Below are 20,740 nucleotides of genomic sequence, written 5' to 3' on the forward strand. Positions count from 1 at the left end.
AGCTGGAGCCGGAGGAGCAAAAAAAAAAAAACGAGCTTCTCCGGCTTCGGCGTTGTCGATGAGAGAGGAAAGGAGGAGAGAGAAAAACGGCTCCGGTGAACAGTGTCGCTACAGGAGATGAACAGGGGAGAAGTCAGAGGAGCCGAAGCCGCTCGGAGCCCGGCCAAACGGGCTCTTAGTTTCAGTCAAACAAATAGCTAGATACACAAGACGTACGGTGGGGTAGACACACACTGTTAGTTCTAGTCAAACAGTACGTATCGGTCCCCTTTCGTTGTGGATTTGCTTTTCTTTATGGCGCATGCTTGAGTTTGTGTAGCGATTTTATTATAAGCAGCACACGATCATGCACGACTCCTCCGACTCGACAAGGGGCCCTTGGTTAGCTCTCAATCTTTTCATTGGTGTCCTGCCCACCTCTCTATTATGGTCCCGCCCGGCCGCCCTCTGCATCGATCACGTATATGCACATCAATACATGTATCACGGTGGTGATGGCAGTCTGGCAGATATTTCATAGGTCCACACGTGCATGATGCATGCATCCCACGCCCTAGCTAAGCTAACTTGCATGATGCATGATGCATGATGATGCATGCGTGGCATAAGTTAACTTGCTATAGCTGAGAACTGCTGCAAACTGTCTGGTTGAGTTTCTTTTATAGTGAACCTAAGCATTAAAGGTGTTGTTCTTTTAGTAGTAGGTGATGTGACCATCAACATCAAGGCGTTTGTTGTGACTTCGTTAATATTGAGATTAGACTCTTGAATATGCTCGTAGAGGTAGAGTGTGCGCGTACGTACATATATACAGCCTATTCGTTTAGCTGTGGCTTGTCGTAAACGATCGTAAATTTCCTGCTGGAATAGTATTTTTCTCTCACACAAACCAGCCAGTAGTACTTCTTCACGAACCAGCAACGATATGAACCAGCCAACCGAACAGGCTGATAGGGTGAGTGTGCGCGTACGTACGTACATATACAGGGTGAGTGTGCGCGTATGTATGAGTGTCTACCGTGATTCGCAAAAATTAAATATTAATGACCTGCTAGCTTATGTGTTGCTATGTCATTAAGAGATAACATATATGAGACATATTCTTCAATGAGTCTAGCTCTTAACATTTTATCATATGGGTATCAGATCCTATCTTTCTCTAGCCTTTACCTCCATCCTCGTCCTCTAGGTAGTGTGCTTGATTGGCGACAGGTCATAAATTTGGTCGTTCATGTGCTTCCAACAGTACCCTATAGGTTCTTACGTACTCAAAACATTTTACCTGTCATCTAGAGAAAAATAAGCTTGGCAAACCTGCTTAATTAACTTGTGGACCCTTTTGTTGGTTGGCCTCGCAGAAATTGTTCACAAATGACGTAATATTTCAGACCAGCCAATTTTCATCCTGTACGACTTTTGTTCTCAATCATCGATGCCATTTAGCAATTATTATCTACATACATACATCTATATTCATTAGACCAAAGTTTGTACTTGTACTTACAACAATCCGGATTGTACAATATACACATCAACAATAACCATCAACAAGCACCAATGTCTTAACATATGCCATTGATCTGAATCTACCGCCCTGCGCGTTGCTGCTCCCACCTCAGGTCCTCGGAGTACTCCATCATGGCAGCCCTTGGATCACCTTCAGTAACAGATAAGTAGTACGCAGCAGTCCCATCGTCGACCTGCAGGCTCCGCCTCACCTACTCGAGAATCCTTTTGCTTCGCCTCTCTGCATCAACAATGCTTGCCATGGATTCAGTTTTGCCACCTGGGCGTCCCTCAGGGTAAAAGATTGCAACCTCTCTCTTGGCGTTATGGTCCATCTCGATGTAGCAGGTGCTGCCCATAAGGATTTCTGGGTTGCTGATCGAAATCAGAAGCCTCTCCCTCGAATAGATGCCATGGTCACTCATCATGTTGTTGAATCGTTTGATATCTGTCACCTGCATGCTATTCAACAAGCATGAAATTGCAGTCTCATGAAGAATAGAAAAGACAGCTAGTATTTGCCAAGCTCCTTTGTGGAGAGGGTCCTTTATAGTAGATGATCCGTTGGACAACCTTTGGTAGGGTAAATGGTTTTTTATTGCAGTTTCATTAAGCATATATGATTATGCTGAGTAATCCTGCAGTAGTCACTAAATAAAATGTCCATCCCTTCAATAGTGCAATGCATCCAATAAAACATTTTATTTTTAGAAGGCTATCAAACCAACACAATCCTGGGCATAAGCATGTTGTAAGCAGTGAGACCATGATAATTTAAACACCAGTAGTGGTTGAGCAAAAAAAGATATTTCAAGACTCATCTGCTTTTCGAACTTGATATGTATAATAATACATAAAGCTGATAAAAACTTATTGCAGCATTATATTAGGAAACTCTAGCCTCATCCAACACAAAACAGATCCTAACAACAGGATGCCAGGTGTTAGGATCTGACCTGGCATCCTGTTCTTAGTCTGTATGAAGTCTGATCTGTATGAACACAAAAAAAACTTTTGATAATAAGAAATTTTATCCAAAACTTAACATCTGTATGAAGTCTGATCCCTCAACAGCAAGGTCAGATGCAGCAAGCTAAGTAGATTCCTACCTGATGTGAGCCTAACCACCTAAAACTCCATTTGGATAGATATTAAAAAAAACAACTGGGATAACCAAAAATCCAGTTAAAAAAACAAAAATGATTCCTACCTGTTTTTTAGAAACCAACTCATGTAGCTCATGTTCTGCGCCATGTGCTTCATTTTTCTTTCATCTTATGTCACGTGCTTAACAAAGTAAGCACCATAATCCATACTACTTCCCTAATGTCTAATCAATTGTTAAATTAGAAGAAAAGTGATCTGGTGCTATGTAATGGCGTCAGAGAATACTTGTTTTAGTTTACGAAACCCAAACAAAGTAATCCATAAACCTGGACCTACCTAACTAACAACCTAAAACCAATTTTCCTAAAAATCCTAAAAAAACTGTTTTGTGAAAACAATCAAATATACACATAATCAATGTGTCCAAACAACCACCTAAGTGACTACCAGAAACTCATGACACTAGCTTCAAACACACCGTGACACAGTATAATAGCTATAAGTGCAGTCCTAGTAGTTACAGTAGTGATGTCCAACCCACAGGCAGAAAACTTTCTTAATCTAATAAAATCCTATAGTTATTATTCCAGAGTAATGACATTACATTGAGACATGAGAGACTAAAAAGCCACCACCTTCAACACTAAGAGTAATTGCAAGCACCCAGAAACCCAGCGGTGAGCACAAGACTCCTTACAGACACAGTGACCATACTCGATGCTGAATATGATATAGATCCCTCTCTCTTCCCATCCCTGCTCAACAAAACCACTAACAATGACATAGCGAACTTCCTGTGCTCCAACCCCATTGCTTCATTCCTTCCAATGAATCATGGCTATGTTTATCTGCCACATAAAACTCCTGACCACTACTGCCATATCATCAAATCCCAATTGGAGCACCTCTTCATTAAATTCAAAGGACAAAAGTTATCAGCAGCATGAAAAACAATGTACTCTACACAAGTACTAAGCTACACTAGTGTGAAGAAGGCATCAAAATGACAGATCTCAAACTACACAGATGCACTACATTCGTTCGAAACTGTTAGCTTCAGCCTCAGCCTTGTCCTAAGTCAAACTTCTAAACTTTGACCAAGTTGATAGAAAAATACATCAACATCTATATAGTATCGAATTAGTTTCATTAAATTATCAATGAAATATGTCTTGAACTCTTCATGGTGCATTTATTTGAACTTGTGGATGTTAAGTTGTTAACTAATTTTGACTCAAGACAGGGCTAAAATGAACTATAATTTGAAACAAAGGGAGTAAGTATTTGATTGATGAGATCTCTTGATTGATCATAAGTTGGTGGATGTTCTTACACACTTTGCGCGTACCTACGCATTATTAACAGTTTGTTCATTTCCTTCTAGGATACTTGTTCAACAACCACTGATGACCAACTTTTTTGATTAATTTTGAGTTTTTGACTAGCTCCGTCTTCCATTGATGACAAGAACGAGCCTCACATTCCTGATGTGGAAGTACCCCAGATTATCTACTTCCATTTCCATATACTCTCTCTAAGGTTCAGACCGAATTAATCCTGTGACGGAGTACATAAAAGCGATCAAATCTTAATGCATATGATCTGCTGCCACAGAATGTTTAGGGGCGATCAAAACCAGATTCATGTGAGGATTATAGGCGCTTCGACAAGTTGGATATCACCTCAGCAAACAATAGGTCGATCGCCACATCGTTGGAACATAGAGCGCGCACGATACAGAACACGCACCTGCACGGAGTACTTGAGAGCGACGCCGGGGACGGTATCCCCGCGGCGGACGGCATGCGACAGCGCGAATCTCCCGAGGGAGGCGGCCCGCCAGAAGGCCCCCGTCGCCGGCTCGCCGACGACGCGCCGCACGCCCCAGGGCGCACAGAAGGCGGCCTCGACCACGGCGCGGTCGGAGGCAACAGCGCGCCACGCGCGGCAGACGCAGGCGGACCGCGCGAGGTCGATCGGCGGCAGCCTCTGCAGCACGGCGCGAAGCAGGTCCCCGGGGAGGCGCGCGTCCATCGCGCCCGCGGCCGGATCGGGTTCGGGGCTCGGCGGATCGGCCGGGGAGGAGGCGTCGGGAAACCCGCCTGCGCCGTCGTCTACGACGCGCGAGTCCATGGTGGGCCTTGAGGAATTTTTTTTTTATTTTTAACACATTTTTTTAACTAATTTTAAAACTAACACTTTTTTTTTCTTCGAATCTAACACTTTTGGCCGCGCCTATTCGCACGGCGCGGCAAATTAACGCTGTCGCGCCATGCATGGAGCGCAGCAAGCTTGCCCACGCGGCACGGACCAGGCGCCTGACCGGTGACGTGGTCGGCTCTGCCGCACCACCGATCAGGGCCTGACGCTGACACGCCACGCATCATGGTGCGACAGTGACGCGCCCTGATCGGTGGCGTGGCAGAGGCGGCTTGGTCGTTCATGTGCTTCCAACAGTACCCTATAGGTTCTTACGTACTCAAAACATTTTACCTGTCATCTAGAGAAAAATAAGCTTGGCAAACCTGCTTAATTAACTTGTGGACCCTTTTGTTGGTTGGCCTCGCAGAAATTGTTCACAAATGACGTAATATTTCAGACCAGCCAATTTTCATCCTGTACGACTTTTGTTCTCAATCATCGATGCCATTTAGCAATTATTATCTACATACATACATCTATATTCATTAGACCAAAGTTTGTACTTGTACTTACAACAATCCGGATTGTACAATATACACATCAACAATAACCATCAACAAGCACCAATGTCTTAACATATGCCATTGATCTGAATCTACCGCCCTGCGCGTTGCTGCTCCCACCTCAGGTCCTCGGAGTACTCCATCATGGCAGCCCTTGGATCACCTTCAGTAACAGATAAGTAGTACGCAGCAGTCCCATCGTCGACCTGCAGGCTCCGCCTCACCTACTCGAGAATCCTTTTGCTTCGCCTCTCTGCATCAACAATGCTTGCCATGGATTCAGTTTTGCCACCTGGGCGTCCCTCAGGGTAAAAGATTGCAACCTCTCTCTTGGCGTTATGGTCCATCTCGATGTAGCAGGTGCTGCCCATAAGGATTTCTGGGTTGCTGATCGAAATCAGAAGCCTCTCCCTCGAATAGATGCCATGGTCACTCATCATGTTGTTGAATCGTTTGATATCTGTCACCTGCATGCTATTCAACAAGCATGAAATTGCAGTCTCATGAAGAATAGAAAAGACAGCTAGTATTTGCCAAGCTCCTTTGTGGAGAGGGTCCTTTATAGTAGATGATCCGTTGGACAACCTTTGGTAGGGTAAATGGTTTTTTATTGCAGTTTCATTAAGCATATATGATTATGCTGAGTAATCCTGCAGTAGTCACTAAATAAAATGTCCATCCCTTCAATAGTGCAATGCATCCAATAAAACATTTTATTTTTAGAAGGCTATCAAACCAACACAATCCTGGGCATAAGCATGTTGTAAGCAGTGAGACCATGATAATTTAAACACCAGTAGTGGTTGAGCAAAAAAAGATATTTCAAGACTCATCTGCTTTTCGAACTTGATATGTATAATAATACATAAAGCTGATAAAAACTTATTGCAGCATTATATTAGGAAACTCTAGCCTCATCCAACACAAAACAGATCCTAACAACAGGATGCCAGGTGTTAGGATCTGACCTGGCATCCTGTTCTTAGTCTGTATGAAGTCTGATCTGTATGAACACAAAAAAAACTTTTGATAATAAGAAATTTTATCCAAAACTTAACATCTGTATGAAGTCTGATCCCTCAACAGCAAGGTCAGATGCAGCAAGCTAAGTAGATTCCTACCTGATGTGAGCCTAACCACCTAAAACTCCATTTGGATAGATATTAAAAAAAACAACTGGGATAACCAAAAATCCAGTTAAAAAAACAAAAATGATTCCTACCTGTTTTTTAGAAACCAACTCATGTAGCTCATGTTCTGCGCCATGTGCTTCATTTTTCTTTCATCTTATGTCACGTGCTTAACAAAGTAAGCACCATAATCCATACTACTTCCCTAATGTCTAATCAATTGTTAAATTAGAAGAAAAGTGATCTGGTGCTATGTAATGGCGTCAGAGAATACTTGTTTTAGTTTACGAAACCCAAACAAAGTAATCCATAAACCTGGACCTACCTAACTAACAACCTAAAACCAATTTTCCTAAAAATCCTAAAAAAACTGTTTTGTGAAAACAATCAAATATACACATAATCAATGTGTCCAAACAACCACCTAAGTGACTACCAGAAACTCATGACACTAGCTTCAAACACACCGTGACACAGTATAATAGCTATAAGTGCAGTCCTAGTAGTTACAGTAGTGATGTCCAACCCACAGGCAGAAAACTTTCTTAATCTAATAAAATCCTATAGTTATTATTCCAGAGTAATGACATTACATTGAGACATGAGAGACTAAAAAGCCACCACCTTCAACACTAAGAGTAATTGCAAGCACCCAGAAACCCAGCGGTGAGCACAAGACTCCTTACAGACACAGTGACCATACTCGATGCTGAATATGATATAGATCCCTCTCTCTTCCCATCCCTGCTCAACAAAACCACTAACAATGACATAGCGAACTTCCTGTGCTCCAACCCCATTGCTTCATTCCTTCCAATGAATCATGGCTATGTTTATCTGCCACATAAAACTCCTGACCACTACTGCCATATCATCAAATCCCAATTGGAGCACCTCTTCATTAAATTCAAAGGACAAAAGTTATCAGCAGCATGAAAAACAATGTACTCTACACAAGTACTAAGCTACACTAGTGTGAAGAAGGCATCAAAATGACAGATCTCAAACTACACAGATGCACTACATTCGTTCGAAACTGTTAGCTTCAGCCTCAGCCTTGTCCTAAGTCAAACTTCTAAACTTTGACCAAGTTGATAGAAAAATACATCAACATCTATATAGTATCGAATTAGTTTCATTAAATTATCAATGAAATATGTCTTGAACTCTTCATGGTGCATTTATTTGAACTTGTGGATGTTAAGTTGTTAACTAATTTTGACTCAAGACAGGGCTAAAATGAACTATAATTTGAAACAAAGGGAGTAAGTATTTGATTGATGAGATCTCTTGATTGATCATAAGTTGGTGGATGTTCTTACACACTTTGCGCGTACCTACGCATTATTAACAGTTTGTTCATTTCCTTCTAGGATACTTGTTCAACAACCACTGATGACCAACTTTTTTGATTAATTTTGAGTTTTTGACTAGCTCCGTCTTCCATTGATGACAAGAACGAGCCTCACATTCCTGATGTGGAAGTACCCCAGATTATCTACTTCCATTTCCATATACTCTCTCTAAGGTTCAGACCGAATTAATCCTGTGACGGAGTACATAAAAGCGATCAAATCTTAATGCATATGATCTGCTGCCACAGAATGTTTAGGGGCGATCAAAACCAGATTCATGTGAGGATTATAGGCGCTTCGACAAGTTGGATATCACCTCAGCAAACAATAGGTCGATCGCCACATCGTTGGAACATAGAGCGCGCACGATACAGAACACGCACCTGCACGGAGTACTTGAGAGCGACGCCGGGGACGGTATCCCCGCGGCGGACGGCATGCGACAGCGCGAATCTCCCGAGGGAGGCGGCCCGCCAGAAGGCCCCCGTCGCCGGCTCGCCGACGACGCGCCGCACGCCCCAGGGCGCACAGAAGGCGGCCTCGACCACGGCGCGGTCGGAGGCAACAGCGCGCCACGCGCGGCAGACGCAGGCGGACCGCGCGAGGTCGATCGGCGGCAGCCTCTGCAGCACGGCGCGAAGCAGGTCCCCGGGGAGGCGCGCGTCCATCGCGCCCGCGGCCGGATCGGGTTCGGGGCTCGGCGGATCGGCCGGGGAGGAGGCGTCGGGAAACCCGCCTGCGCCGTCGTCTACGACGCGCGAGTCCATGGTGGGCCTTGAGGAATTTTTTTTTTATTTTTAACACATTTTTTTAACTAATTTTAAAACTAACACTTTTTTTTTCTTCGAATCTAACACTTTTGGCCGCGCCTATTCGCACGGCGCGGCAAATTAACGCTGTCGCGCCATGCATGGAGCGCAGCAAGCTTGCCCACGCGGCACGGACCAGGCGCCTGACCGGTGACGTGGTCGGCTCTGCCGCACCACCGATCAGGGCCTGACGCTGACACGCCACGCATCATGGTGCGACAGTGACGCGCCCTGATCGGTGGCGTGGCAGAGGCGGCTAAAGCCCTGCGGCCCAGTTTCGCTACGCCACATCTTGCCCACCGCACGCACGTCCGCGCCCGCCAGCTTGCCTGCACGCGACCGCCGTGCCCGCTCGCGCCTGCCGGCTGCCGCACCTGGCCGTCTGCCTACCACGCCCGCCGCGCCTGACACCGGCTGCGGCCGCACGCCGGCGCTCCACTCCCGCCGCACCCGCACGTGCCGGCCGCGCCACGAACGCCGGCGTGCCACGGCCGCCGGCCGCCCACTGCACCCGCCACGCCCGCACGACGGTGCGCTACCCCCTCCGGCCGCCCGTTGCGCCCTCTGGTCACGCACGACGGCTGCCCGCTACGCCCGCCACCGCCCTCACTGCAGCGCCCGCGACTGCCACTGCCGCGTTGTACACCGCTCCCAACTACCGCCCCCCTTCTCTCTATCCCGTGTCCACCCACCGTCGCCGCCGAGGCCAGCGCCCGCGCCTTCCGGCCCGGTCTAGCACGTCGCCGCCGCAAGGACGAGTGCACGCTGCTGCCGCGAGGTACTCCCTTAGTGTATTTGTTGATTGAATCGACATTGTTATTATAGTAAGTTAGTAAAATAAATAAAGTTAGTATAATTAGTAAAATATAGTTAGTATAGTTAGTAAACTTAGTTTAGTTAGTATAGGCAATATAGTAAGTTAGTATAGATAGTAAAGTTAGTTAGTTTAGTTAGCGAGTCTAGTTATTCATTGTATTTAGTATAGTTAGTTGTTGTAGTTAGCCTTGTATAGATGTTAATATTAGATTAGTCAGTATAGTTATAGTTAGAATATGTATTAATATTACTATGGACATTACGTACGATGATTTCAATGATTTGATAAAGTTTCTTAAAATACTTTTGTAGATGATTGTTGTGTTAGAGTTTTTTACGGAAAAAGTGTTAGGAGAAAAGATAGTATGTTTGAGGATATGGAAGAAGAATTGAAATGGTTTGATGAACCTTCTAGCTTCAACGACCTTTGGGTACGAGCCGTAAGCACTGGCAACGCGTGTTGCCTACAAATTCAAAAAAGACAGAGGCGTCCGAGGGATCCTTACGCTCCTAAGACTTAGTTGGTTATGTCGAACTTATGTCGAACGAATATTATCGTCCGAAACTTGCAGACTCATGAACCAATGAAAATGTTATATGGTAACTTGTCAACTTACGCACGGACTACATTTATTTACTTTATATTTATTTCAATGCGTCGCGATAGCACTTGTAGTTGTTTACAGCACCGACAACAGCTCCCGTTCAATTGCAATTGAGGCTGGTCGACTTCTGTTTGCGTTCAGGTCCTACCACGCCGTGAGCCTTGGCTCGTCAGTGCTGCGCCGTAGGCTATGGCACGACAGAACCTAGGCTTAGGGTTGCGTGCCAAACGTGATTCATGAAAAAAGAATGCTGGAGTAAAGTGATAACATTATTGTTATTTTACATTGATCTGATGCTAATAACATAAATTACACGCTACTATTTAAAATACATGGAAAACATGCAAGATATATATGCCAGCCAAACATATTTGAAATAATTTCACTCGATTTTGTTCGTTGTAGAAATTCTCAATGCATTCGCTATTATTAAAAAACTTAGATGCATCGGAGAGCAATAAACGGATGGGGTACCTAGGGTCAAACTTGTTTGCACCGTCGATCCAGTGAAAAAAAGTACATCTCATGGGCCTACACAAAAAAAATTCAATAAAATATTAGTAACCTAAAAATACAAATGAAAAAAAAAACATACGAAAAAATTACTTACGTTAAAACGACTGCATGTGTAGAAGCAACGAGCCGCTGTGTCCAGATGTCTCGATTGAAACACGTCGGCCGGATGACCACAGTCACAGTTAGGGACAGGAAGGTCAGGAGAGACGGAGCATCTTTGCTAGACTCATCGGGGTATAATTCTATAGGATGACCCTGTTTTCGTCACAACTGCTACCGAAACATGTCTTCCATCTAATAAAACGATTCAAATTAAACATCAATCAAAACAACACAAATTAATATAAAATATAATCATTTACATTGCAACTCAAATAATATAACCAACACTTATAGCAACAAAAATACACATGGTAAACATATCTTAAATAATTAACCTTAATATTGACAAAATCAAACTAATATCTTCCTTCAAACCATAGCCCACAGTTTTCAAACATAATTTTTCTCCTAACCTTAATTCTTATTCATAATATTTCAATCCACCATTCAAACGAAAATAAAAAGTACGTCATTACCTTGAACATGGCCGAGGAGGGAGAGAGACGGCCAGGGAACGGAAGAGAAGGGAGGGAGAGAGGCGTCAACGGAGGGCTGAGCGCCGACAGCGTTTGGGAGTGGCGGGAGGGCGCGGCGTAGAAGTCGGCCACCGCGTTAAGGCAGACAGATGGAGGGCAGCTCACGGGCGATATTTATCTGGGACTGCCGCGCCGTGAGGGATAGCGTGGCGGCGCGGTAGACTCTGCCACGTCACCGATCAGCGCCCCGGTCGTCGCCACGTCATCCCTCTCGTCGCGTCACCATGTATGGCGCCACACAGACGTTTCGTCGCGCCAGGAAAATAGGCGTATGTAAAATGTTAGTTTAAAAAAAATTAAAATAGTGTTAGATTTAAAATTAGTTTAAAAAAGTGTTAAAAAAAATCGGCCTTGAGAGACTCGTGCTGTGGCTGGCGTTGGGGCCGCGTGGATGGAGTCGGGTGACGAAATGGGAGGTCGGAAGCGGCGCGGCGGAGGCGGACTCGAGCGGTCGGGGCGTCTGGACCGTGTGGTGTAGCGGGCTCGGCTGCTCTTCCTCCTCGCGGTTGGGTTTGGGCTCATTTGCTCCATCCAAATTTTAAGTGGGCCTAGAGGGCATTTTATTCCACATGGGCCTGGCCATCTTCACCCTTCACCACCGGAGCTTCTAGAAACCCGACCGGCCGGCCGCAATCCGACGAGAGAGAGAGAGAGTGTCAGTCACGAATCCGGATAGAGCGCCGCCCCCCACCCCGCCGCGCCGGCCCCGCTCGCCGCCGCCCCGAGCAGAGAGAGGGAAAGAAAGGCGAGGAGAGAAGGAAGCATGACGACAATCCGCCGGTTCTGCTGCGACGACCTCCTCCGCTTCGCCTCCGTCAACCTGGACCACCTCACCGAGACGGTGCGCCACCGACGCGTTTCCCCTTTCGTTCCTTTGTTCGAGCGCATCCCCTCTCTGATCTCACGATTCGGTCGCCGCAGTTCAACATGTCCTTCTACATGACGTACCTGGCGCGCTGGCCCGACTACTTCCACGCCGCCGTCAACCCTGGCGGCCGCGTCATGGGTTACAGTATGTCTCTCATACCTTTGCATCTTGGTTGTGTGGGCGTATCGGCCTCTCATAAATTCGCGGCTAGTTGTGCGCTGCTAGTGCGTCTGCATCTATGCTTGGCAAATTAAAATTAGCTGAACATGTAGAGTGCAAACCCTGGATGCTAGTTTGAGTGTTCAGACATGAGTGGTGTAAAAGGCACTGGATTATCTTTTTCTGCGCTGTTTTTTATGCATTACGCAATTAGTCATATGTAGATGCTGCCTGGTGCAATCCATGGTTTGTGTTCTTCAAGTTGGCATTGTTTTAGGAGTGCAAAGTGCACTTGTAAGATACTGGGATTTGCGATGTTGGTTTGTAAAAGGAGTGTGTGAAATCTTAAATGGCTGGTGAAGGTAGCAATAGGATACTGGTTAACTCACTATGGCCTCTTTTGTTTTTAATCTTGAGTGGTGAGCATCAAAATTAGAGGTTTATCCCCTACTGAAGCATATAATGCAATATTATTCTGCATATTCCATTTCTTTCTTTCACCTTCATTTAGTTTAGGGAAGTAAGCTAGAAATCTTTTGCAGTCATGGGTAAAGTTGAAGGGCAAGGTGAATCTTGGCATGGACACGTCACAGCGGTGTCAGTTGCCTCTGAATTTCGGAGGCAGAAGTTAGCCAAGAAGCTTATGAACTTACTGGAGGAAATCAGTGATAAGATGTAAGTAGCATGTTTTCGTTTCTCTTTCTCTTTCTCCTTCTTGTTTAGTCCCTATGATATCTTTTTTCCCCTTTATTATGGATACGGAGTTCTTGTGCTATTATTGGATCTTCACAATGTATGATTGTTGTAATCTTAATTGTTGATTGTTGAGTTTATAGTTCATGACATGCTAATAGTTCATATAATCTGTTCTTCTCTCCAGATATTTCATATTCTTTTCCTATCTTAATGCTCTGATAATCTTAAGAAAAATTCCCATTGTCTTGGATTCACACTTTATGTATCAGAAAAAATAATTATGGTTCATGCTTCTACTTCTTGATTCCAGCTTTTGCTAACTAGATCAAGGAACATTTCTCCCCCTATCCAGCTTATTTCAAGTTCTGCATGTGTGAGGGGCTGATCGGTAGTTACTACTCCCTCCATTCCAAATTATAAGACGTTTTGGCTTTTCTAGATACATTGTTTTTGCTACGTATTTAGACATACACTATATCTAGGTGCATAGCAGTAGCTATGAATTTAGAAAAGCCGAAACGTCTTATAATTTGGAACGGAGGGAGTAGTTAGGAACAGGGTTTCATCCTGGTAGAGCATTTAGAGTGGTATAAGAGCACAATACCCTCCCATTCTCACGTTTACATTGAAGGGGATAACTGAATTCATGACATATCATCCCCCTGTGCCCTAGTCTGGTTACATTTTCCCCCACAAACTAGTCTGGTTACTTGTCACCCTGATAATAGGCACTGAATATCTGCTATGTTCAACCCACATTAGTGTTATCATGTTGGATAGATGTGATGTCCTTGAAGTCATACATACTACATCACTAGCATTACTTCACATACTATTATAACCCAGTTTTCCTATTCAGGGATAAGGCCTACTTTGTGGATCTCTTTGTAAGGGCATCTAACATGCCAGCGATAAGGATGTACGAAAAGGTAACAGTGTCTATAAATTTCAGGATCAATGCCCACTTGATGTGCCAATATTCTGCTGCTCCAAACAGAACTTTTTAATATTTATTAATGTCAACCAATGAAACCAAGTAGTTTAGTGAGTGAACTTGCCTAATTATGTTCCTCGTTTCCATAGCTTGGTTATGTGGTTTACCGAAGGGTGCTCCGGTACTACTCAGGGGAAGAAGATGGCCTTGGTAAGCATTTGCAGTGCCAAATCTCAAGGCATACATATTCCAAATTTGTTGCTTATTATGGTGCACTTATGCCTGTATATGTTTTTGCTCCAGATATGAGAAAAGCATTATCACAAGATGTTGAGAAGAAGTCCATCATACCACTCAAGAGGCCAATTACGCCTGATGAACTTGAATATGATTGATGTTAAAACTTCACTACCTGGTGCTTACGTTGAAAGCTCTGGTGTGGAATTTGATAGGCTTTGAATATCTGGTAGTGTCATTAGTTGTCAGTGTATTGTTTTTTTCGTACCTGTTAGGGGACAGAGGTTTTCGAGGTGAATGCTGAAGTTTTTATATTTGAGAATAGCAAGAACTATGTCTTGGCATGGAATCGAATTTCTTTGTTCTGAGGTCGCACCCATTTTTATCCTGTGATGCTATTTGCTGTGTAGTGTAGTGTGTTTTTATACAGCTTACACAGTACAAGTTACATTTGACCCATGTTAAGCGGTGATAGGTAGAGTTTAACCTGGCATCACAATTAGTAGCAATTCAGTGCCTGAGATACTGAATGGCACGAAGAGTCTTACCGCCTGTGACCGGAAGGTCTCGGGTTCGAGTCGTGGTCTCCTCGCATTGCATAGGCGAGGGTAAGGCTTACCACTGACACATTTTCCCAGACCCCGCACAGAGCGGGAGCTCTCTGGACTGGGTACATCCTTTTTAGATACTGAATGGCACGTGAGCTTGTCAATCAAATGATATCATTCTTTACCCTTTCACATATGCTGTTGGCGCGACCATGTTTAAGCAAGTCACCTCATTGCAAAAACATTACTCTGGACAATGGTTGTAAAGTAATGGTCGAGGAAGAGGAGACCAAACAGGAAGTGGAAACCTCCAGAGAAAAGCGCGGTGATCAACACTGATGCTGCTTTTGATGCAAGCAGCAATACATTGCGCAAGAGATCATGTGCGTGATATGTTGGTTCGCAGGTGCAGGAAAGACTGCCGATGCTAGCACAAAACAGTTATTGGAAGTTCATTCGCAGGTGCGGGAAAGACTGCCGATGCTAGCACAAAACAGTTAATGGAAGTTCCAGGTCTCAGGATGTAGGATCGACGAGGCTAGATATGCAGACTCGACATTAAAGGGTTCATTCAGCAATGCTTCAACTTATTTGGACATTGGAGTTTCAAACAATTTTTTTTAAAAAAAAAATCAGAGCATTCAGTGCTTCTTTTGCTTCAAAATTCTTGCCAAAATTTGGCCACTCAAGTTTTTGGAAAAATGGGCGCGGCCGTGGATTGTGGGGCGTTATCCGGGGCGCGCGCACCCGGGCGTCCGCCCGGGCTGGCGTTAGCTGCACCGAAGTGCCACGGCTGTGGCGCGGTGGCCGTGTGGAGTCGACGCCCTGCGCTGGTGTGCGACGTTGGCGCCGTGGTGGCATGGACGGCGACGGCCTCCTCATTTTCGTGTCTGCGGCGCCATGGCAGCGAGGCGGGCGAAGGTCGAGCGGGGCAAACCAGCCTCTCACGGTGACTGGCGGAGGTCGGCAGCGTCGACGGCGGGTGCTTGTGCCGGCGACGGCTTCGGCGTGCGGCAGGGTGTCGCGCGCGGCAGGGTAAGTCCAGTTCTACATGTTGTCCGATCGGAGGGGGTGGCGGCCGACGCAGCTGTGCGGCTGCTGTGTGCAACCGGCACGTCGATGCCCCTCTGGAGAAGCTTCTGCGGGATGACAGTGACGACGACGGTGGCGACAGGCTACGGTCCAGCATCTTGACTCGACGTATGTGCTAGGGGCACCTCGGGCGAAAGCCTTGGCGACGACGACGCCTGTGGACGCCGTTTTCCTTGTTGGGGGCGTCGTGTTCTTGTGCCCCCAGCCATGTCTTCCACGAGTGAAAACCCGGTCCTTTCCTGGACAAGCGACGGCGACGCATTTGGCGTCGTACCCTTCCTGAAGGCAGCGCTGTGGAAATTCGTCTCGGCCATGATGTCTCATTCGGCGGATGTCCTCCGCCTCTCGACACCCGATTGATGCGAGACGGCGAGTTCTGCATCGCGAAGTCGGAGCTGCTGCATCAGGGGATGTAGCTCAGCAACGATGACGCGTGTCGAACCCTCCTTCTCCGACGGCTGGGTTTTCAGCTTTAGAGGCTCGGCAATCGCCGCGGGCGGGGCGTGGGATCATGGCAGGAAGTCGGAGCTGCTCTTCGCGGGGCCGTTGAGCTCAGCAACGATGACCTGCTACAGCCTACTGCTTCGGGCCCGTTGGACTGACATCTTATGATGGGTTGTCGGTGTTTTGCCATGGAAAGTCGGAGCTGCTAGCTGCTTTGCAACTATGCTCGGCAACGATGACTCATGGTAGTGTGTACTCTGTCGCGTTGCATGGGTGGGTAACCTTTCGTGGTGTTTGGCACCATGCTTGGCTATCTTTTGCTTGTATATAAACTTCATTCGTCTTAATTGAAAGGCAGAGCTCCTGCCATTGTTTCAAAAAAAAAAGATATGCTTAAATTAGGTGGCCAGTAAAAATAACAAATGCAAAGGGCAATTTGGACAGATGCTTCCTGAAGCTGACTTGAACTCATTTAGCAAAGGATGATAAATTCTACACCCTCCACGATCAGCCTGTTTTATTAGTAACCAAAGCAATTACATTATTGAACTAAGTGAGGGGTCTCTGAAACAAGACGAGTAATTATTTGTATATGAGGGCGTCACGTCCAGGCCCGACACCAATGTAGTGGACTGGAATGCCGACCAGTTCCTCTATCCTCTCCACATAGCGACGAGCAGTTTCTGGGAGATCACTGTAGTCTCGTATTGAGGAAATGTCTTCCTCCCATCCAGGTAGGGCCTCATATTTGACCTACACAACCAGAGACCACAGGAATTGTTGTCAAGAGAAACAAGATCCAAATTAAGTGCCATGCTGGAGACCGCTTTGATTGTGTTGTATATAAAGTTATACCGATGAAACACAACTCAGTAAAGCAGGATAGACTGTTTCGATCCTTACCTTTATTTGCTCTAGAAGATCAAGATCTGCTGGGAATGATTGGACAGTGTTACCATCATCGGTGTAGTATGAGGTACCCAGCTTAATTTCCTTGAGTCCAGTTAAGACATCGAGTTTTGTGAGATTCAAAGATGAGAAACAATTGATTTGGCAACAGTATTTAAGTGCAACTATATCAAGCCAGCCACAACGCCTAGGACGACCTGTTGTAGTACCAAATTCCATTCCAGAAGCACGAAGCAAATCGCCAGTCTTACCCAATAGTTCTGTTGGGAAAGGACCGGATCCAACCCTAGTTGTGTAGGCTTTTACCTGGACATAAAAACATTACGTTCAGCAAGAATGGGACATAAGAAATTTTAAGCAGTTTAAGTAATTAAGCGTACCACTCCAATGATATCACCAAGATTTCTGGGAGCAATACCAAGCCCAGTACAGATTCCACCAGCTGAGGGACTTGAGGAAGTAACAAAGGGGTAGGTCCCAAAGTCTATGTCTAACATGGTAGCTTGACCACCTTCAACCAATATTTTCTTCTTCTGCAAAATGGACTGATTCATGAAATGCACAGTATCAGTGATAAAAGGTTCCAATCGTTCAGCAAACCTTTTATACTTCTCAACTTCCTCTTTTAGAATCTTGCTATCGTATTCAAAATCTTTGAAGCGTAGAGCTGCATCTCTTAGTAGGTTGTTGAGTTTTGCACCAAAGGTATCCATATGTCGCAGATCACTTACTCTGAGTCCATTCTTGTAACCTTGTTCGAATAGCATGGTCCAATTCCTCTCTTCGTTGTCCCTATAAGGGCATTCCCAAGCTCTACCTCTCTAAGACCATCAACAACTTGATGAAGATCAAACAAAAGATGGGCACGGTCTGATACCAAAAGCCTTCCCTCGCAAGAAATTCCATTAGACTCTAGCCCATCAATTTCCTTAAAGAATCCAGGAAGATGAACAACTGCTCCATTACCAATCACACACTGAGTGTTTTCATTAAGGATGCCTGATGGAACAAGATGAAGTGCAAACTTCTTCCCTTCAGAATTGTATATGGTATGTCCAGCATTAGCTCCACCCTAAGAACATAAACAACCCTACAAGTTAAAGGGGGAAAACAGGGGTGTATCAAATCTTTTTTTTTCTCGTGCATCAAATCTTATTGCAAACAGTAGGCCTGGTACTACTGTCACCAACTATTTCAGAGGAAGGATCAACTTAAACTAACAGAGCCTCAAATAACCACATAGAACAGCAGAAGAAATAGTAAGTTGAGTGGACTCTGCACAGGCAATGTTATTCACAAGGAAACACGAATACATGATCATATGTCAAACCACAAGGAGCTACACATGTTAGTAGCCGGCGCTCTTAATAGTGGTTGCTTGGTAGTGAATTGCTATAGAGGATGAAATGTTGTTATTGCAAAAGTTAAGTCATACGATCCCATTTTTATTAATAGGACTGTTCGCCTAAACAGCCGTTTAGCCCGTTTACACACCATTTAAACGCTACACGGTGGTACACCGTTTCCGTTTAATCGGTTGTTTTGACCGTTTAAACGGCCGTTTTCCCCGTTTAAACACCCGTTTTGCCCGAATAATGGGCTAAACGGTAGGTGACCGACTGTTTACCGTTTAGCGTTTAGGATAACACTTAGGACATGCCATAAAAAGATATGTACACCGTAATTATTGATGTTTCACTACCCATAACTGTTCTTCTGCTTGTTGAAGAACAGGGGAACACAAAGGCTATGTTGAGAAAATGCAGCGTTTTCAAGTCCATAATCATTGTGGTTTAGAAGTCAATAGCATGACTGAGAAATAGGAAAGTTACATAAAGAAAAGTTAAAAGTGACGTAGGGCAATGCAAATCATACATAAGAACCGGTTAGAAACAGAAGTAGTGAATTTAAATCAACTGTTAGTCTTCTACTAAAAACTGTGGCAGCCTGCTGTTTGTTCTATACAACCTCATGAATATACTAATACTGCATGTTTGCCAATATTAGATTATTATCACATCCATAACCCTAAAGGTAGTGATCTAGCATTGCCTAAGTTCTAGCAGTGAACTAAGAGGTTGATGAAACATTTGATTCACTGAGCAGACACAAATAGTCAGATGTTTATGAACAGACACCTCACATGTTTTACCTGAACTGAGCACATTACTGAATATTGCTAAAATTACCATGACGGGACAATCTTTCACACAATTCAAGAGAACTGGGGACCGATGATAAACACCCAAGCTTGAGGGGTATAATTTATCCTTAAGAAGCATGACTCAACAACTTGTGATCAAACTACCTTGACACGTGCTTTGGATGGTTTACAGATAATTGCATGACAGTATTTAAGTAGTAACTACTCAGTACCGAACAGGTGTGCGCAGAGGAAGAGCCTCTAAAAAAGCTTTCGTGAAGACTTAACAAAGTTCCTAGAGTAGCTAATCTCTAGCCACCTCCATGGAAGTACTACAGCGAGCACGATGATGGCATTGTTCTAAGACGACAAGCTAGGGACCGCGCCAAATGCAAAGATGGAAGCACAGCGGATCAAGAATGTAAAAAAATTATGAAAGAAATTCTACAGCAAACAAGTTTATATCAAGGAATTGCAAACTCCTCTGACGCGTACATGAACCCTGAAACTAACTTATAACCCAGCGCAATGCAATTCATCGAACACCAGCGCGCCAACGAACAGCAACAGCGCGGCGAGCATTGCGCCTTCGCGAGAGGCGCGTGCGAGAGAGAGACCTGGCACCGAGCGACGACGTCGAAGCGCTGGGCGAGGATGTCGACGAGCTTTCCCTTCCCCTCGTCGCCCCACTGCGTGCCCAGCACTCCGGCCACCTGGCTCAGCGACTCCAGCCGGCCCCGCGCGGCCGCAGATGGCTCATCCGTGGTGGCGGGTGCCACGGGAGCCGCCCTCACCGGCTGGCATAGGCGCGGTGCAGGCCCCTGGACCAGGACGCGTCCGCCGCAGCCGGCGTCGGGGCGGATGAGAGAGAAGGGGGCGGGGTCCAGCGACAGAGGAGCTAGCGGCATGGCGTGGCGTTGGCGCGGCGCGGGTGGAGGGAGAAGGGGTAACCGGGTAAGGAACTAGGAAAAGGAGGCGGCGGCTGATGAGTGGCTGGTGGGTGGGCCTCATGTACGGCCTGCGTTACGATGCATTGCTCTTTCAAAATCATTTTTTGTTACCAATACCAAATCATTTGTTACTAGTATCAAAAAAATCATTGTTACCAAGACGGTAATCTAAAGTTTGATTCGCTCGATAATTGACAATCGCGCAGATTGATCACATATAAATGCCCGTAATCCTTGCATTCCTTTTTATTGGACTATAGGATTGCGTCCGTGCTTTATTACGGACAAAACAATATAGGATACCATCCATATAAATAGATTTTTTCTTCAAATGTAAAGTTGTCTTACACCGATTTTATTATAAAAAAATATACAGCGATTCATCTCCTTCCAAATTGTCCACTACTGTATCAACATAGCGAGCACCGGAGTTCCAGTGCTAGCGGTAGTTTTTCTACCGTGGGTGCCTGTCCAGGTACAAAGTGATTGACACGTAAATACATGTAGTTTTGTCGTATATTGTGATCAGAGGTGGTCTAATATTTAATGATATATGGTTTATATTGGTTCAGA

At 45.2% G+C, this 20,740-nt stretch overlaps 3 protein-coding genes and 1 pseudogene across 3 annotated transcripts; 1 reads left to right on the plus strand and 3 right to left on the minus strand.

Annotated features, from left to right (window-relative positions):
- Window positions 1-1,444: 1,444 nt before the first annotated feature.
- Window positions 1,445-4,761, minus strand: LOC136520091 (F-box protein At1g55000-like). The gene is made up of 3 exons (XM_066513493.1): window positions 4,363-4,761; window positions 1,818-1,961; window positions 1,445-1,747 (listed from the first exon to the last, which is right to left on the minus strand). The coding sequence occupies exons 1-3, from the start codon at window positions 4,744-4,746 to the stop codon at window positions 1,715-1,717; spliced, it is 561 nt and encodes a 186-aa protein (XP_066369590.1). The 5' UTR covers window positions 4,747-4,761; the 3' UTR covers window positions 1,445-1,714.
- Window positions 4,762-5,268: 507 nt separating this feature from the next.
- Window positions 5,269-8,585, minus strand: LOC136520100 (F-box protein At1g55000-like). The gene is made up of 3 exons (XM_066513503.1): window positions 8,187-8,585; window positions 5,642-5,785; window positions 5,269-5,571 (listed from the first exon to the last, which is right to left on the minus strand). Exons 1-3 carry the CDS (start codon window positions 8,568-8,570, stop codon window positions 5,539-5,541), a joined length of 561 nt encoding a protein of 186 aa, XP_066369600.1. The 5' UTR covers window positions 8,571-8,585; the 3' UTR covers window positions 5,269-5,538.
- A 3,215-nt stretch (window positions 8,586-11,800) lies between these two features.
- Window positions 11,801-14,469, plus strand: LOC136538220 (N-terminal acetyltransferase B complex catalytic subunit NAA20). The gene is made up of 6 exons (XM_066530212.1): window positions 11,801-12,028; window positions 12,109-12,199; window positions 12,757-12,889; window positions 13,770-13,839; window positions 13,994-14,054; window positions 14,148-14,469. Exons 1-6 carry the CDS (start codon window positions 11,951-11,953, stop codon window positions 14,237-14,239), a joined length of 525 nt encoding a protein of 174 aa, XP_066386309.1. The 5' UTR covers window positions 11,801-11,950; the 3' UTR covers window positions 14,240-14,469.
- A 2,143-nt stretch (window positions 14,470-16,612) lies between these two features.
- LOC136538221 (adenylosuccinate synthetase 2, chloroplastic-like) lies at window positions 16,613-20,131 on the minus strand (annotated as a pseudogene).
- Between the last annotated feature and the right edge of the window lie 609 nt (window positions 20,132-20,740).

This window comes from Miscanthus floridulus, chromosome 2, assembly GCF_019320115.1.
Source record: "Miscanthus floridulus cultivar M001 chromosome 2, ASM1932011v1, whole genome shotgun sequence".
Classification (NCBI taxonomy): domain Eukaryota; kingdom Viridiplantae; phylum Streptophyta; class Magnoliopsida; order Poales; family Poaceae; genus Miscanthus; species Miscanthus floridulus.

Bases quoted from the DNA above. Each gene is read 5' to 3' on its own strand.
- LOC136520091 (XM_066513493.1), bottom strand. From the start codon at position 4,746: ATGGACTCGCGCGTCGTAGACGACGGCGCAGGCGGGTTTCCCGACGCC. The intron at 1,962-4,362 runs GTGCGTGTTCTG...AATAGCATGCAG, and splicing joins CTCTCAAGTACTCCGTGCAG to GTGACAGATATCAAACGATT. The intron at 1,748-1,817 runs GTTGCAATCTTT...TTGTTGATGCAG, and splicing joins ACCATAACGCCAAGAGAGAG to AGAGGCGAAGCAAAAGGATT.
- LOC136538220 (XM_066530212.1), top strand. From the start codon at position 11,951: ATGACGACAATCCGCCGGTTCTGCTGCGACGACCTCCTCCGCTTCGCC. The intron at 12,890-13,769 runs GTAAGTAGCATG...TTTCCTATTCAG, and splicing joins GAGGAAATCAGTGATAAGAT to GGATAAGGCCTACTTTGTGG. The intron at 13,840-13,993 runs GTAACAGTGTCT...TCGTTTCCATAG, and splicing joins CGATAAGGATGTACGAAAAG to CTTGGTTATGTGGTTTACCG.
- LOC136520100 (XM_066513503.1), bottom strand. From the start codon at position 8,570: ATGGACTCGCGCGTCGTAGACGACGGCGCAGGCGGGTTTCCCGACGCC. The intron at 5,786-8,186 runs GTGCGTGTTCTG...AATAGCATGCAG, and splicing joins CTCTCAAGTACTCCGTGCAG to GTGACAGATATCAAACGATT. The intron at 5,572-5,641 runs GTTGCAATCTTT...TTGTTGATGCAG, and splicing joins ACCATAACGCCAAGAGAGAG to AGAGGCGAAGCAAAAGGATT.